General features: G+C 38.3%; 1 protein-coding gene across 1 annotated transcript; it reads left to right on the forward strand.

Annotated features, from left to right (window-relative positions):
- Positions 1-1,802: 1,802 nt before the first annotated feature.
- Positions 1,803-3,020, forward strand: LOC110940396. The gene is made up of 2 exons (XM_022181947.2): positions 1,803-1,911; positions 2,047-3,020. The coding sequence occupies exon 2, from the start codon at positions 2,062-2,064 to the stop codon at positions 2,785-2,787; it is 726 nt and encodes a 241-aa protein (XP_022037639.1). The 5' UTR covers positions 1,803-1,911; positions 2,047-2,061; the 3' UTR covers positions 2,788-3,020.
- The last annotated feature ends 13,329 nt before the right edge of the window (positions 3,021-16,349 follow it).

A 16,349-nucleotide genomic window follows, 5' to 3' on the forward strand; every position in this document is an offset into this window, starting at 1 on the left:
ACATGAAATTAGGTGTGTTTTTATCGGTTGAAGATTGTTTATTGAGCTTGTTAGATGTGCTTGATAGATTTTTGAGGTTAATTTGAATTCAAATTTGTATTTAGTTAGTTTTGCGGGTTTAATTACCAATAACCGTCAATTTAGCGGGTTTAGATAGTTTACCACTTTAGCAGGTTTACCACCTTAGCAGGTTTGTGATCAAATTAGTGTGTTTGTGAGATTTAGCAGGTTTATGATCAAATTAATGGGTTTGTGAGCTATTAGCGGGTTTACCTTTGTAACCACGCTAATTTGTGTGTTTGGTGTGCACTAACGATTAGCAGGGTTATTTGATATAACGAGGTTAGCCCCAGTAGTTAAAAAGGGGAGGGGTTAGTGTTTGAATAATTAATTGATCTTGATTAAAAAAAATTAGGATATTCGAAATAAGGGGATGGGTGTTTCAGAAAAAAATTGCTGATAATATTTTCATGATCAATAAATGGACCGCAAGAATGCTAGGCCAGTTGTTATTGTTCATATTTGGACCTTATGTTAAAATTCTAATTAGGATCGTGATAATTAGTTGATTTGTGGGTCATTCCAAGGGTAGAGTTTGAAGGTTGAAAGAGAAAGGGAGAAGATTTATTTGTTTTTTTGGTGTTTTTGCGAAGAAAAGGGAGAGTAAAAATTTCTAAAAATTTATGTTTCTTTGCAAGGCTTGTGTTTTTGATTTTGTGAAACTGTGTTCATGGTTAGTCAAGTGTGTTAGGTGGTTTAGTCCTGCTTTTGTCAAAGTTGGTTGTTGTGTGGCTTCTCGAAATAATTAGGAGGTGCTTACCTTGAGTGGGAGATCGGACATGAAAGACATCGGATAATTGGTAGAGTCATGATGATACGAGACGAAGTCAGAAGGTCTAAGATGATGATCAAGTTCTAATAGTTGTACACGATATCGTAGTTCGGTTTATTATTAATTTATCGAACTGAATTTCTTGGTTTTGTGGAAACTGACTTGTTTGATGTTGAGCATTGGAAAATTTAACTTCTCTATCATACGTCTGGTTAAGTTTGAATATCAAAGGATCGAGGGTTAATGCCTTAAGTGGTTGGTTCGCATCAGCTTAATTCGAAGGTTGTTACGGTTGAGGGGGAGAATTACGGTGTTTGATATGGGATTCGTCGGATTTCACAAAGCGGCCTAACAAAAATGTGATTTACAACAAGTCTGTAATTAAAATAGTTGTAGATGTTAAAAGATTGTTAGAAAACTTGAGGGTTAAAAATATGATTTTGTAGTGTTAACTAACAACTCTAAAGATACTTTCGAACAAATTAATAAAAGAAAAAGTATACGTGCAATATGACACTAAATTACGAGGAATCCGTCAAATATTAAAAAAAAGTGAAACACATCATCAATCATGGGTGCCAACTATTGTGATATGGCTTTTAATCGTTTCCAAACGTTACATAATTAGTTATCTTTGGTTGACATTTTGAACAAGTCTATAGTTGATAACTTGAAAAATATAAAAATAGGTCCGATTACAAGCGTCCTTGTCATAATAATTATGCACAATAGTTGTTATTTAATGTATGTTTCATGGCTTGCAAATGCCTCCTCGCTTTTTAGTTAATTGCAATTCATAATATAATTTTCAAGTTTCAACTGTCTTTGGTAGACGACATGCATTAATATACGAATTATTTAAGAAAAATTGGTGATGCCACCAACCGTATTACTTTATTACTTGACTTAAAAAGTCAATATCCAATAAGCCAATAGATTCATCTCATGACAAAATATTACAATGGGTTATAATACTGATCTCTTGAAGCATTTCAAGTTGTGGTCGGAAGGTGGATCTTCAATCCCCATACATGCAGGCATCGGCCTCCTTAATCTGATCAAGTGAAATACTTTTCAAGGTATATATGATGATGTTCTAACTAATTCCTGCCTTTTATTTTATGACTTTTGTTGTACTTAGCTATCTCACCTTTCCCAACCCTACTATTAGTGATATCTAACTAACTGGGTATGTTTGTTTGTATGCTCTCAAGAAACTGGAAAAGCGTATGTCGATATTTAACGCTACCCATCCACACATACTTGTACTGAATCACGCAAACTGCCCTTATTACTGTTGGGGTTGCGACCAACTAGGTTTCGGATTGAGTTATGTATGCAGCCAGGGCTGCAACTTCTATCTTCACAAACAATGTGGGAATCCACAAACCCTAATCGAGTACCCATTTTCCAACAAATGTATTCTTCGATTTCGCGATGGAGGACCTGGTATAGATTCCCCGTGTGATGCATGTGGCAAGAAAATCAAACGGTTTCACTTCAGATGTACATGTACATTTCAAAAACGTCATTTGCACCCGTCTTGTCTTGCTGATGAAAAGACGTTAGAAGCTGCGAATGGTCTTACGTTGCACCTCCAGAAGGCGGCTACTTCAAAGTGCTTGCACTGTGGGACTAAAGATCTTTGGTCCAAGGTTCGTGGGTGGGCTTATGTTTCTTCATGTGGGAGTTACTGTTATCATGTTTCATGTGTGAAGGAAATCATTAATCAGAACTGGAGGTATGGGTTTTTCACAGGCAAAAGTGATCCTTTTTTGACCATTAAACAACGTTTTCCAGAAGATATGGATCGGATGAATCAGCTAGTTGTGGCACGGAAGAAGGAGAGACCGACAAGGAAACACACGAAAGCAGTTCTTAGCGTCTTATTTAATTTGTTAACCGGGAATGCTTTGGGTCTTGTTGGTGCTGCTCAGACATATTTCAATAGTTAATTTCAATTCTTCTTTAAGCAAGATCTTTGTTTGGTAAACGTATGCTTCGCCATCTACTTGGGATTTATCAATCATAGTACTGTTGATGTTAAGATCATATGTTTCATTTTCGTATAATTGGATGATGTGTTTCTTGAATAGTTTGTTCATATTTCTGCAACAAAAACGCCATCTTTGTTTTTCTTGTTGATTACCAACAATATGATATGATGATAGGTTTTATTTGTGGTAAACCAAGAAAGTAAAAGGTCTGAACAAAGAGAAAAGATGAAGCTGATAAAGGAAAAGAGAGGAGTTAAATCTTGTTTATTCTGTATGTTTATCTCTTTGCAAAATTTCATGTTTATAATGAATTAATTAGGGTAGCTTAGAGAGCAAGTTATTGTAGTATGTGTTGGCCTTAATTGTGTGATCAAAGTTTGATAGAAATGCAGGGGTTGATTATGCATTAGTTTAAAGTTATTTAGATGGCGTTTACAAGGTAGTTATAAAATATGGGGACTAAAGTTGACAATCTGGAAGTTGGCAACTTCTCCTCTAATCGAAAGGGTATGTCCCTGAGGACATGTTTGTTCGCGATTGGCTGCATACAAGGGATCAAGGGATGCGACTTGTGGATGTAAAGACACACCTCTTCAAGTTTCATTCTCATCCACATATTCTAGAGACGTGACTATTCGTGAAAGGACACGACTCTACACTCGCACCCATTGAAGTCTATAAATAGTTTAGGATTTTCATTTGTTATTGTAATCTGGAATCTCGCATCTTGTAACAATCAGGTTCTATTGTTCATTTATTAATACAATTGCATATTAGGGTTTATCCCTCTCTTCTTGTTCTTTGTTTGATTATTATTTTGTTCTTGATTGATGGGTTGAATTCATGGTCTCCTGGGATCTATAGTATGTATAGGGATGTTATTGTAGGTTTTATTTGTGGTGTTTCGATCTATATTAACGAACACTACAAGAAAATCGACCAATAATGGCGACAGCTGTCACCGCTAAAAGTAATGATCTGCGCCGCTAAAGCTAGTATACATTTCTTGAAGTACATTTGCACGTATTTTGTCACATAAAGATTAATTTCGGTTTTATACGTAAAGTGTTTTATAACTGCTCAAAGTTCACTTAAAAAAGTTCTCAACAAAATCAAATAGGAGAATCATGTAAAAACTAAGGCCTGGTCTACTCGCACACGCCATTTGTCTTTTTGCACACCCAAAGCGCCGCGCTATGGCCACAGCGGGGCGCTTAGGGCTTGGTCAACAGACAAGGACTGATTGGGGTTACATTAAGGTCAGGGGGACGATACGTAAGCATTTCGTACGCGTTGGTCTGATCCCTGTATAATGTATGCCAGGCTGCTGCGCGCTCTGTTCTGTTCGCTGTCCAGAGTAGGTTTGGGGGAGGCATTGGATAACAACCTCCAAGCTCTACATGTATGAAATGCCCATCATCGACGAACACAACCGCAACCACCAAGTGAGGTTGCTCAGCTTCGTTTGGCCCGCCCAGCAGAGGGAAAATTGTATCGCTCCCACGAATGTCGAAGGTGTGAACAATCACACCATATCGTTGGGCAATAAGAAACCCCGTCTCAGGCATCGTCATGTAATTTTCGATACCTGCTCGTCCCACCCCTTTGAAATCGATCCGTCTAACTAGCGCATCATAATGTCCTATGTTTTCCGGATCAAAAACCTGCCTCCAAAGCGATTCGTTCATACGTAAGTCCATTATAAGTTGTTTCCGGATCATCAAATATGTATTTTGTTTCACTCCTAACCCAACAGCCACCGATCGAAACCCACAATGACCATCTGGTTTCACGTCCTTTATTCTCACGATGTATGGATGGATCACTTTGGGAATCTGAGATGCGTAGTTGCGGATCGCTATATCCATCTTAGGACCGAGCTTGATCATCGGGAAATCAGGGTGTAGGTTGAGCGGTTTGGTATTCTTTTGTCTTCTAGAATCTTCGGATGGTATGTACGAGCTGTGACAGGGAAGATCGTCTGAGGCCTCGACCCAAGTTTCTTCCGACGGAATGTACGAGCTTTTTCTAGCGGCTTCAACCTTCCTTTGTTCCTGCGTTTTCAATGTTGGGCGACCACGAGTTTTCTTCAGAACAACAGGAGGTTTTTTGTTATTGTTCCCTGGATTGAGGATTTGTTGAAACTTTTCAAAGAAGCTCCTTTTCACTTGAGGGGGTGTTGGATCGATCTGTTGTTTCAATTTTTCAAATTCCGCGTCTACATCAATATCCTCTATGTTATTCCTTGTAGGCTTGAAGTCAAGCTTCTTCTAGAACACGTCTATGTGTGTGATCCGGATTTGCTGACCTGTGGATGAAAACAAATTAGGTGGCAAAATCATAACGAGAAAGGTCAAAACTATTAATTACCGTTATTTTCCATCTTTTCCAAACGACAGGCACATGGCAAACCACAGCTGGTAAAAAGTTGGCAACCACAGCTTGCACCGTAGGCTCTCAACCCGTCTTCCTTACGTTTTAGTTCAATACTCAAAAGCTCAATCGCATATATTGAAACCTTTCTGAGAATATATGCAAGCATGGGCTGATCCTTGTGGTGCTTCATCACTTTTCGGAGGCTTGTTTCAAAGCTACTTCTAATCTCAGCGTATTGTCTATCAACAACATGATCAACATACAGTACAAGTTTATCCAGTGTGTTGCGATGACTTGGAAAGTGACTTTTTAGTGTTGCATGCACGCCCTCAACCCTGTTGGTCGTAGTTTGGTGAAAGTTGATGTTGGATCGTATCTTGACCCGAATGAGTCGTTCAGAGGCGTTCTCCTATGTTTCAGGTGCGGAATAACAAGAAACGTAGGTAGAAATAGCTTGCACTTCACTTTAATCTACTGTTTTATTGATTTATCAACGTTTACAGCTCAATCGTCACACCGGCAGCACCTCGGTATGGAATTCAATGAAGTTACAAATGATTTCGCTTCAGGGGTTTATATAGAGTTCAGATTTCGCTTCAAGTGACATGTTCACATAAGCGAAACCTCATGTGAACACATAAGCGGAACCTCATGTTCAACCAAGCGAAACCTATCTCTAATGTCCCTATAAGCGAAACCTCTTCCTAACACACATACATTCTCTTATTTTCTCGTAATACATGCCCTAATCTATACAATGCAATGTTTGACTTGATCTAAGACGAAATCAACAGATGTAGTGCACCAACAGACTCCCCCTCAGATGTTGATGGAGTCGTTCATCAATACACATCATCCTGTGTCTTCACATCTTCAGTCTTGATCAGTCTCTGGGATTTTCTTTCTCTCTTCACCAACAGACTCTTCTTTTAGCATATCTGCTTGAAAATCTTCAGACTCCCCTTCTCGATTTGCTGGCATTCCTTTGTTCTTCAGCAACATCTTCAGGATCGTTGTCTGACCTTCACAGGTTCTCAGGATCGATCAGCCTGGCTCAAACAGAGGTCTTCAAGAATCGAAACCTGACACTCTATCTTTAGATCCAAGATCAAAACCTGATTATACCTGTACATTCTTAACCCAGAAATAAAATTTCTAAACTTAACACTTTGTGTGCACCAATTCTAACTCCCTCTCATGAGCGTCAACAAACACTCTCTCTCAAGCTATGATGAACCACTTGTTGATTTTCAAAGTACATTTGATTGTTCAATACACACTCCCCCTCACAAAAAGATCATCATGTCTAGCACTCGAAATTTTGAAAATCAGCTTTCCAATATCAGTTGTCAAAAATCTTTTTGGATTTTTTAAACTTTATGCTAAAACACACTGAAAATCTTTTTGGATTTTCTAAAAAAAAGTAACTGACACCATTTGTAAAAACACAAGAATGTAGAAAAGAAATATTTACAAACATATTTTTGTGAGTTCATGTAAGAGGATCATATCAGTTTATGAGACATATCACTAACATCGTTAAGCTTGATTATATTTTCAGTTCAAAACAATTCACCTAGATTGTCAGTATATTGGTCCACTGAAATTCTCACACAAAGTTCAATTGATCCGAGATACGATGTTAATGTCTTAGATACTGACTTATTCGTGTGTCTCACTACTTGAATATACTCCCGTATCCAGATCCCAATATTCAGTCTTACAGGTGAGTATACCACAGCTGATATCTGTATAGGGGTTAGATGCGAGGGCCGTGAGAGCTCAGGTCAATACTTCCGTATACGCAGAGAGATGACGGCTTCGACTTTTGGTATGTCCCCTTTAAAGGATCTTTTGAATTACAACAGCAGCGACTATCAATTTTATTGTTTCATCAGCATGCTGAGGGCGAAGCTATGTTTCAAGTTTTTGCGGAAAGCATTATCCGGGGACTAGGTCAGTACTTCCATACAGCAGAAGTCCCGGGATAATACCCCAGATATCACAGAGCATAAAGACCTAGTATCTCAGAATATGGGACCTTTCAAACAAGATTTCAGGGATTACCTATATATCCAAGTTTGTGTTAACCCACAGAACAAGCAAGTTTGAAATTTTGTTTATATCTCGTCACAACTTACTAAATGTGCAAAAACCTACTGGCACATCCTTAGTGATATTGTTTATCACATTTTATCTTTACATTTCTTTAGCATGTTGTGACAGCCTACTGATGTACTATCATTTCCTCTTTTCACAACAAAACTTATTTTTAATTTCATCATGTTTTTGTCTTTTTCAAATTTTCTAATGTGTTTGGATTTTCTGAAATTTCCCTACTCCCCCTAAAATGCAAACACATTCCAAAGGAAATTTGAAAATAAATAGACTCTTAACCCACATGAAACATGAAATGTAAAACAAGATTGTACAAAAATTTGACAACCGACATCGAATCACATCAAATCGCCATTCACTCGGCATAAACAATCTGAACTCCCCCTATCAACAAACTATTTTCTCATTTAGATCTCAAAACACTTAAGTTTGTTTTAATCAAAATGATTTTTCCGGAAAATGAGTTTATTTTTTAACCATTTGACGGTTAAACATGTGTTAAAATTGGGGTTATGGTTCATCATCTTGTTAGTTTTTCTATCATGTTAGTAAATCAAGTACAACTTAATGTCCCTGATTTACCATTTTGCACTCAAGAACTACTGTACCATTTGTAAAAATTACCACTTGTAGGTACAACCAATCAATACCAAATGTAGGAATATTACATCTACATTTTCAATCAGGATGCCGATTCCTGCTTCGCACTTACTCACCTGGAAGCTCCGGCGTAGTCCTTTCACCTGTAAAATTCAAACATTATTCAAAGCTCTTTCAAATAAACTTTTCAAACACTAGAATGATGCCGATTCCTGATCCACGATATAAACTTGGGATCTCCGGCGTAGTCCTAAGACTTCTATGGGAAACAAACTTCCATCCAAGTCTTTTCAGACTTGATGGCTTTCACCTCTTGCGCAGTGGGGTTGTAAGTTGCCTTTTTAGTCGCATAAAAATCTTTAACCCCCTTCGCTTTCCCATTCAACATTTTCCCAAAAATTTTCTTTACACTTCCATTAAATGTTTTTTCGACATCAAATTCAGTTTTCTCTGTGTAAAACTGTTTCGAAATATCAACTTTTCCAACTTTCTTTTTAACTTCTTCAAATTTCAGTGATGGAAAATCATCATCATTCACTGAAATTTGCTTCTCAACCTGTGGCTCTTCTGGCTTTGTGGAACCAGATTCATTGCCGACATTCACATCAACTTTCTTAACAACCCACATTTGGTTGTCTTTTCCTTTCTTTTCATACATATTCTTCTTTGAACACTCACCAACCTCATAAGTTGAGTTTTCAAAAACTTAAGTTTTTCAGTTGGTGGTTCAATATCAACAACTTTTTCTTTTAATTTCTGAGAAACTCCCTGTTTTGTTTTTGCATTCTTTGAACAATTCCATGCAATGTGACCAGCTTCATTGCATTTATAACAGGTTCTAGTCTCTCTTTGATATACCACTTCAGCTCCATTCCTTCTCTTCTCAGCAAGAAACTCCTGGTTCGATTGTTTCCAGAACGGTTTCTTCTGTTCCTCATCTGAGCTTCCACCTGACATAAATTCTGTTTTTGTTTTAGAATTTTTATCATTTTTATAATTTTCTGGTGGAATAAAACCAAGACCTTTCTTTTTGTAGCTACGATTTTGGTTAGGTTTCTTTTGAAAACCGGATTGTAACCTTTTTTCTTGTTTAGTCGTTGTTGAAATCTTGAAGTATATTTTTTAGATTTTTCAAAATTTTTCAAAACTTTCAATTCAGGAATATTAATCTCTATTAGTTTGAAAGTTTTGTTAATCAATTCCGTTTTAATACTCATTATTGGGAACTCTTTGTTGTAATATAATTTGTCAGAACCATTCAAAGTATAAACAACTTCGAATGTTTTATCATTCAAGTTTGCCTTTGATAACAAAAACTCTTTACTATAAGACCGTTTGACCGACGAATTTTCCCTGTTGACTGACGAATTTGACTTTCCAGACTCAGACTTTGACTCGGACTCCTCATCAGTATCTAATACCTGATCGACCACCTTTTTTATTAACTCAGACTCATGATCAGTATCGGACGAGGTAAACGTGACATCAATGTTATCTGGTAAAACGTCAGTTGTGTCGGTTTTTAGCTTTATATTGACAGCTTTTTCAAGTTGCTCCTCGTTTGGTTTTCTAGGAGAATACCCTTCCCAAATTGGAGGTGGACACTTGTTATAGCTAACAGTCGGTTTCTTACCACAATCTTTCTTCTTCTTTGGCTCCTCGTCTTGAAAAGCTTCCATTCCTGCAATAGTTGGGTAAATACGATCAATGAGATAATCAGAACTAGAATAACTCTGTAATAAACGTCTAATTCTCTCATTCTCGATCTTTTCTGTTTCCAACTCTTGCTTCCATTTAGCACTCTCTTCGATGTAAAAGTTGATAGCTTTCTGCTTTGACATCATGACTGCATTCATCATCGTCAGTGCTTGTTCTCTCTCTGAGTTTGTCTTTTGGAGGCCAGTTACTGTTTTGTTCAAGACATCGTACGATTCTTTTACGTAATTGAGGCTGAACAGTAACTGCTCTTTCTTCTTCTCATACTCAGCAATGATGTCATCTTTTGCTGCACAATCCTTGCAAGCTTCCAAACACTTCTCGCAAGGCTTTACAACTTCAACAATCTTTTCAACTTCGATTGTTTTCACCACTTCTATCACCTTTTCTTTTTCTTTCACCTTTTCATCTTCAATCACTTTCTCAACTTCAGTAATGTTCTCAGCAACACTTTCAACATTCTGAACATCATCTTCAGATTTCATTTGTTGTTGTTCTTTAGCAGCTCTTTTCTCCTTTAGTTTTTCCAAGCGATCTGCAAAATAGAAATGAAAACTTTCAGGAGAAAGATGAGATTTAGCAACATTAATATGTTTCTCTTCCTCATCATCACTACTACTATCAACTGGTGATTGATCAAACTGTACAAACTTTTCAGAATCAGTATCTGATGAACCAGAATCAGATGGTGTTTGATCAAATACAACTTCCTTATCAGAACTAGCAACATTTTCAACACTCTCATCTGAACTCACTGAAATTTCCTCAACATTTTCTGAAAGTTCATCACTACTTTCTGAATTTTCATCAGATGTAACAGACTTTTCATCCTCACTCGTCACATTCACTCCAATAAACTTCATCCATGTAGCAAACATGTATGGCTCTCTGACAATCTTGGCGATAAAGGCTTTGAACTCTCCTTTTTCATCAACAAACATATCCCAGCTGAAGCCTTCAGGTAATTTCTCATCATCTTGATCAACTATACAGGCTTTGCTGTCAAGAGATATGTATTTGTCCCAGCTGAAGTCGACTAAACACGCTCTTTTAGAATCTTCGATTTTCCTACCATGAGCCGTCTATGAGTCTTGTGATTGACCAACTTGCTGATAAATGGCTTTCCGGTAGTAGTCGTCTTTTCCGAACGGATTCTGAGCACCGCTAGCTTCTCTACCCTTGCACTCCCGTTTGAAATGGCCTTTCTCCCTGCATCGAAAACAAGTAACTTTAGATTTATCAAAACCTAAAGTAGATGCATGAGCATCAAGAAAGTCATTTCTCCTGGTGATTGTTTTGAACTTCTTAGCACGTCGAAGAACACTTGCAAGACACCATTTGATATCTATGAGTTCCATTTCTTCGGCATCTATCTGATCGTAATCCTCCTTTGTAAGCATTGGATTTCCGATCCGACCAGCAACAAGACCCTCATAGGATAACAATACAGAACCAAGAAGTGCCATGTGGTCTTTAGCAGTATCCTCAGAAAAACTTTGACCTTCAGGAAGATTTAGAGCTATGTTGCACTGAATCATGTATCCATTTCCTGTCTTTGTACCCTGAGATTGAAAGCTTGTATTTGTCTCTTTAGGATTTACACTTGGAAATGATGAGAATCCGCTGCTGCTTTTGCTTGAACCCTGATCAGCTTTTTCCGATGAATCCCCAGCACTGAATGCAGTTTGGATTTTCGGACTTTTCTCAGATTCTGGAACTTGAATGCTACCCTTATAGTACATCTTCACATCCTGTTGACCACTCGGACTATTCATCCTTGCGATCTTTTGCTGTTCCAGATCCTGACTCTCGATCTTTTCAATGAACTGAGAAATAGTCAACCCATCATAAACACCCGTGTTTTTCAGGATTATCAAGTATGTTTCCCATTCTTTCTGTGGTAACGCATCAGCTAGCTTGTCTACCCACTCTTCACGATCTTTTTCAACACCCAACATCTACAATGATCGCACTAAGTGACAGTATCTCTCAATCAGCTTCTTTGTATCCTCTCCCGGTAAGCTGCTGAACAGACCAAACTCTTTCTTAAGCAGCGCCTTCTTGCTTTTAATCATATTCTCGCTACCTTCAAACTTGACTTTAAGGGCATCCCATATTGACTTTGCAGTTTTGTCGTGCTATAGCAGAATGAATATATCTTCTTTGATCGCTTGCTGCAATAAACTGATCATCATCTTCTCGGCTTTGTACATCACCCGTTCCTGATCTGTGAATTTGGATAACTGTTTGATAACCTGCAATTCTGTTCAAGGCAACACATACTTCTTCAATATACACTCCCATGATCTAAGATGATTCGCCTGAACCCAGTTCTCGAATCTATCTTTCCACCCGTAATATTCTTCGATACTCATCAATTTCGGGGGCTTTTGGGTGGTTTCGGTCTCGTTCTCTAAGTTCATGGCCTGAGCAATCGCAGGTGGTGTAGACGGTGTTTCAAATGCGTTGTAAAACTCGGTATCCATGATGATTTTGCACGTTTTTTCAAAATCAGTGACAAATAAGCGAAACCAGGTGAGAATGCACAATAAGCGAAACTACAAAAGGTCACACAAGCGAAACTAAGGTTGTCTGAATAAGCGAAACAATGATTGATCACTGAAGCGAAACCTCTGAGTTCAAACAAGCGGAACTGCTAATGTTCTTAGAAGCGAAATTACTGATGTAATAATAAGCGGAACCATAGTTGTTCAGATAAGCGAAACTGTTGAAGCGGAACCTTAGATGATCAATGAAGCGAAACCAATAAGCGAAATTCCAACACTGTCTCTTGAAGCGGAATCTTGAAGTGAAACCTTTGATATTTTTGAAGCGGAAACTCACTAATGGTGACACACAAGCGGAACTACTACGTAATTTGGAGCTGAACCTCTGAAGATTGACCGAATAAGTGGAACTATGAAGTAGTTTGAAGCGGAACTACTACGTAATTTGGAGCAGAACCTCTGAAGATTGACCGAATAAGCGGAACTATGAAGTAGTTTGACGCGGTGCTACTCAAGCGAAACTCCAAATTGTCAGTTGAAGCGGAACCTTTAAAGCAAAACAGTTAAGTGTCCCTTGAAGCGAAACCAAATCCGAAGGTCATTTGGTCCATTTTTAGTTCGTATTTTGGTCCGAAACTTTCCAGGATTTGTCTTTGATCCATTGCGCACAATCTGAGAAATTTTGACCCAATTCTGACCGTTACAACTTTCTGAACTAATAAAAGAAGGTGTAGAAGTAAGAAATAATGATGAAATCCAGCTAATTTCTGTAGAAAACCTCCTCCCAAGCTCTGATACCACTTGTAGGATCGTATCTTGACCCGAATGAGTCGTTCAGAGGCGTTCTCCTATGTTTCAGGTGCGGAATAACAAGAAACGTAGGTAGAAATAGCTTGCACTTCACTTTAATCTACTGTTTTATTGATTTATCAACATTTACAGCTCAATCGTCACACCGGCAACACCTCGGTATGGAATTCAACGAAGTTACAAATGATTTCGCTTCAGGGGTTTATATAGAGTTCAGATTTCGCTTCCAGAGACATGTTCACATAAGCGAAACCTCATGTGAACACATAAGCGGAACCTCATGTTCAACCAAGCGAAACCTATCTCTAATGTCCCTATAAGCGAAACCTCTTCCTAACACACATACATTCTCCTATTTTCTCGTAATACATGCCCTAATCTATACAATGCAATGTTTGACTTGATCTAAGACGAAATCAACAGATGTAGTGCACCAACAGTTGATAGTTTTGCTAATCCAGCAAGATACAAACTTTTCACGGTACGGATCCAACCAGGATTTCATCAAATAATCAAAAACCTCTAAAATTAAAAAACGTAAATAGTCAGTTTTTGTTATTATATAAAATTTGAACATAATTATGTAAGAAATACCCACGTTCACGGCCATCTTCTTTCAGCTGTGCTTCAAGGTTTTCCAAGTTATACCTGTATATTTCCTCGGTCGTAGACTCGCGCAATGTCCAAAATGTACGTACGAATTCTTTCCACTCCTTGTCAGAGAATTTCCTCTTGCTGTTCTTATTAATATTTTGTTGAATATGGAACCGACAAAGATACTTATGCGCTTTTGGAAATACTTGTTCACACACGTTCACTAGCGCAAAATCCCTGTCAGTTAAAATCACGCGCGGTTCCATACATCCTACCAGCATAGACTTGATCCTCTGCAACACCCATAGGTAGTTCTCTAACTTCTCAGCGGAAATTACCGCACAAGCAGCCGTAAATGATTTGTTTGTCGACGTCATGCCTACGACCTGAACAAATGGCAGGTTGTACATGTTCGTTTTGTAGGTGGCGTCAATCATTAGCACATGCGGGAAGGCACACCACATAATGAATGATTTTTTTGTGAACAAAGAAGACATCTTCAACTTCGTTCGATATCTCATTCGTGCGCATGTAATAAGTGTAATCTTTTTCGAGAAGAATGTTTTCAAGTTTTTGCATCGGAGACTTACCGACATTTTTTTCGGCGTTGATCTTCTGAACAGCGTTGTGTATATCTTTCGGAATAAGCTTTCTAGCCGGATTGTTTTTTGTCAGCGTTCGCCAGATACTTTGGTTGGGAATATCTTGCTCTGCCAGCTCCTTAACCAGTTTTTTATCCTCCGAAGAAAGCCTTCTCGCATACGCGTGACCCTCTAAGTTTTCAATAGGAGTGTGGTTATGCTTTGCCTTCGTCACCTCGATCCTCTAAACACTTCCGGATGATTGCGAAAACCCGATCATCTCGAACGGGCAACCTATTTTCTTGATACTCGTTTTCCTCTGTGTAGCTATACTCTTATGCTCCCCACCAAAAGTACATTGAAACCAAATCTTGTAATTCTCTCCTCTTTTATTCGACCTCTTAATCACAATGAGGTAACCATTGTCTTTTGCTGTGTCTTGTACCCAACGCACCAACTCTTTACGTGACGAAAAGGTCTGCGTTGTATCAAACGAAAATGTAACCGGGTAACAGCCTTCCTCGTCAACAGACACATCCTCCGGCTCACCATCGTCACCGAGGTCCGAATAGACTTGATGTTCAAAGCTCTGGACAACCGTAACTGTGGTTTGGATAACATTCCTGCTGTACAAAGCTGTGCTCGCCACCGTAACCGAAATTCGAATAACCTTGTAAGCTCTGTTGACAACCGTAACTGTGGTTTGGATAACACTCCTGCTGTATAAAGCTGTACTCGCCACCGTAACCGAAATTCGAATAACCTTGTTGTGCGTAAGGGTCCTCCACAGGGGTATTCAAATCCAGCTTCACCGTGTTATCACGATAACGAATGCCAGATACAACCTATGCCTCCCTCAAGTTGGACGAGACCGGTTTCTCATACGAGTCAGAAATAGCGGTCCCCTCGTAAGAATCAGGAACAACTGACTCGTTAGAATATTGACCGAAAAGATAGTTGCTTAACCACAACATCGTTTTTTCAAGACACGTAACTAATAGATCAAAGAAAATCGACAAACAACAAAACCCCCGAATGCTAAATGTTGTGTCTGAGCAGCTTTTAAAAGTGAAAATTTGGGGTCGAAGCGCCGCGCTTTGGCCATAGCGCGGCGCTTAGGGTTCACGAGACACCTGCAACCTCGTTTCACCTTATGTCTCTGCAACTTATGTTTCAAACGTCAGTCAAATCACCTTTTGTCGAGCTAAGCGCCCCGCTATGGCCATAGCGCGGCGCTTTGGGGTGTGAAAATAATTTTCTCCGTGTGGGAATAGCATGACCTGACCCAAAAACTAAAGCAAAAAACAAAGGGTAAATAGTTTGTTATTATTACTATACTTTGGTTAAGAAAACAAAAAAAAACGTATTTATTCTTTCACAAAATGATGTTTGTCTTAATATTAACCTTTTCCCTACACCCTAGAAAATGAAAAGATTCTGTCATGTGACTCTTACAAAAGTAGCAACAAAATGGCAAATGTGTTACAGTTCTACAGAAAACACACTTGTTTTTTCTCTATAAACCATCAGAATTAACTGGTAAGCACTGAAAGTGATAACTAAATAACCGATTAAACATGTGTTTTACATCATAAAGAACTACATTTGCTTTTCGTTATATGTTACCTTTGTTTCTTTAAAGTGGTTCAGGATATATATGGTTATATACCCTTAATGTATAACATGTTATACTTAAGGTACACTAGATGCAATCATAGCTTTTAGAATTCTAAGTCCAGGACCAACAAAATGCAAAACTGTTCAGATTCACCACTTAAAACAAATTTAAAAGCAAAAAAATAGCAGAAAAAAGAACTAAAGTACATTTACTAACTGTGACAACCGGTGATTTACGGCTCTTAATTACGTGATTAACAAGTGATTAACGCGATAATAGATAGTGTTTACAGCGGAAATTAACTTAATTAGGCCTTTGGAGTGCCTAGGAACGCTTATACGACTTTACAGTGCGTGAACGGTGGTCTACAGAAAAATCTGCTGAATATTACGCGACAACGAACTGATACCGTACGAAATACTGACAACGCCGACAAATACGGATTTTCTACGAATATTTTATATTTATGAAATTAATGTTGTGAATTTATTGCGCTTCCGTACATCGCAAAACGCAAACAGGAACGAGAAACGCGACTGTAGGAAACGCACCGGTAATGAAACGGAAGCATCGGAGGTGCGTATTATTTTTAAAACTTAA

Source organism: Helianthus annuus, chromosome 16 (genome assembly GCF_002127325.2).
Source record: "Helianthus annuus cultivar XRQ/B chromosome 16, HanXRQr2.0-SUNRISE, whole genome shotgun sequence".
In the NCBI taxonomy this organism is placed as follows: Eukaryota; Viridiplantae; Streptophyta; class Magnoliopsida; order Asterales; family Asteraceae; genus Helianthus; species Helianthus annuus.

Bases quoted from the DNA above. Each gene is read 5' to 3' on its own strand.
- LOC110940396 (XM_022181947.2), top strand. From the start codon at position 2,062: ATGTCGATATTTAACGCTACCCATCCACACATACTTGTACTGAATCAC.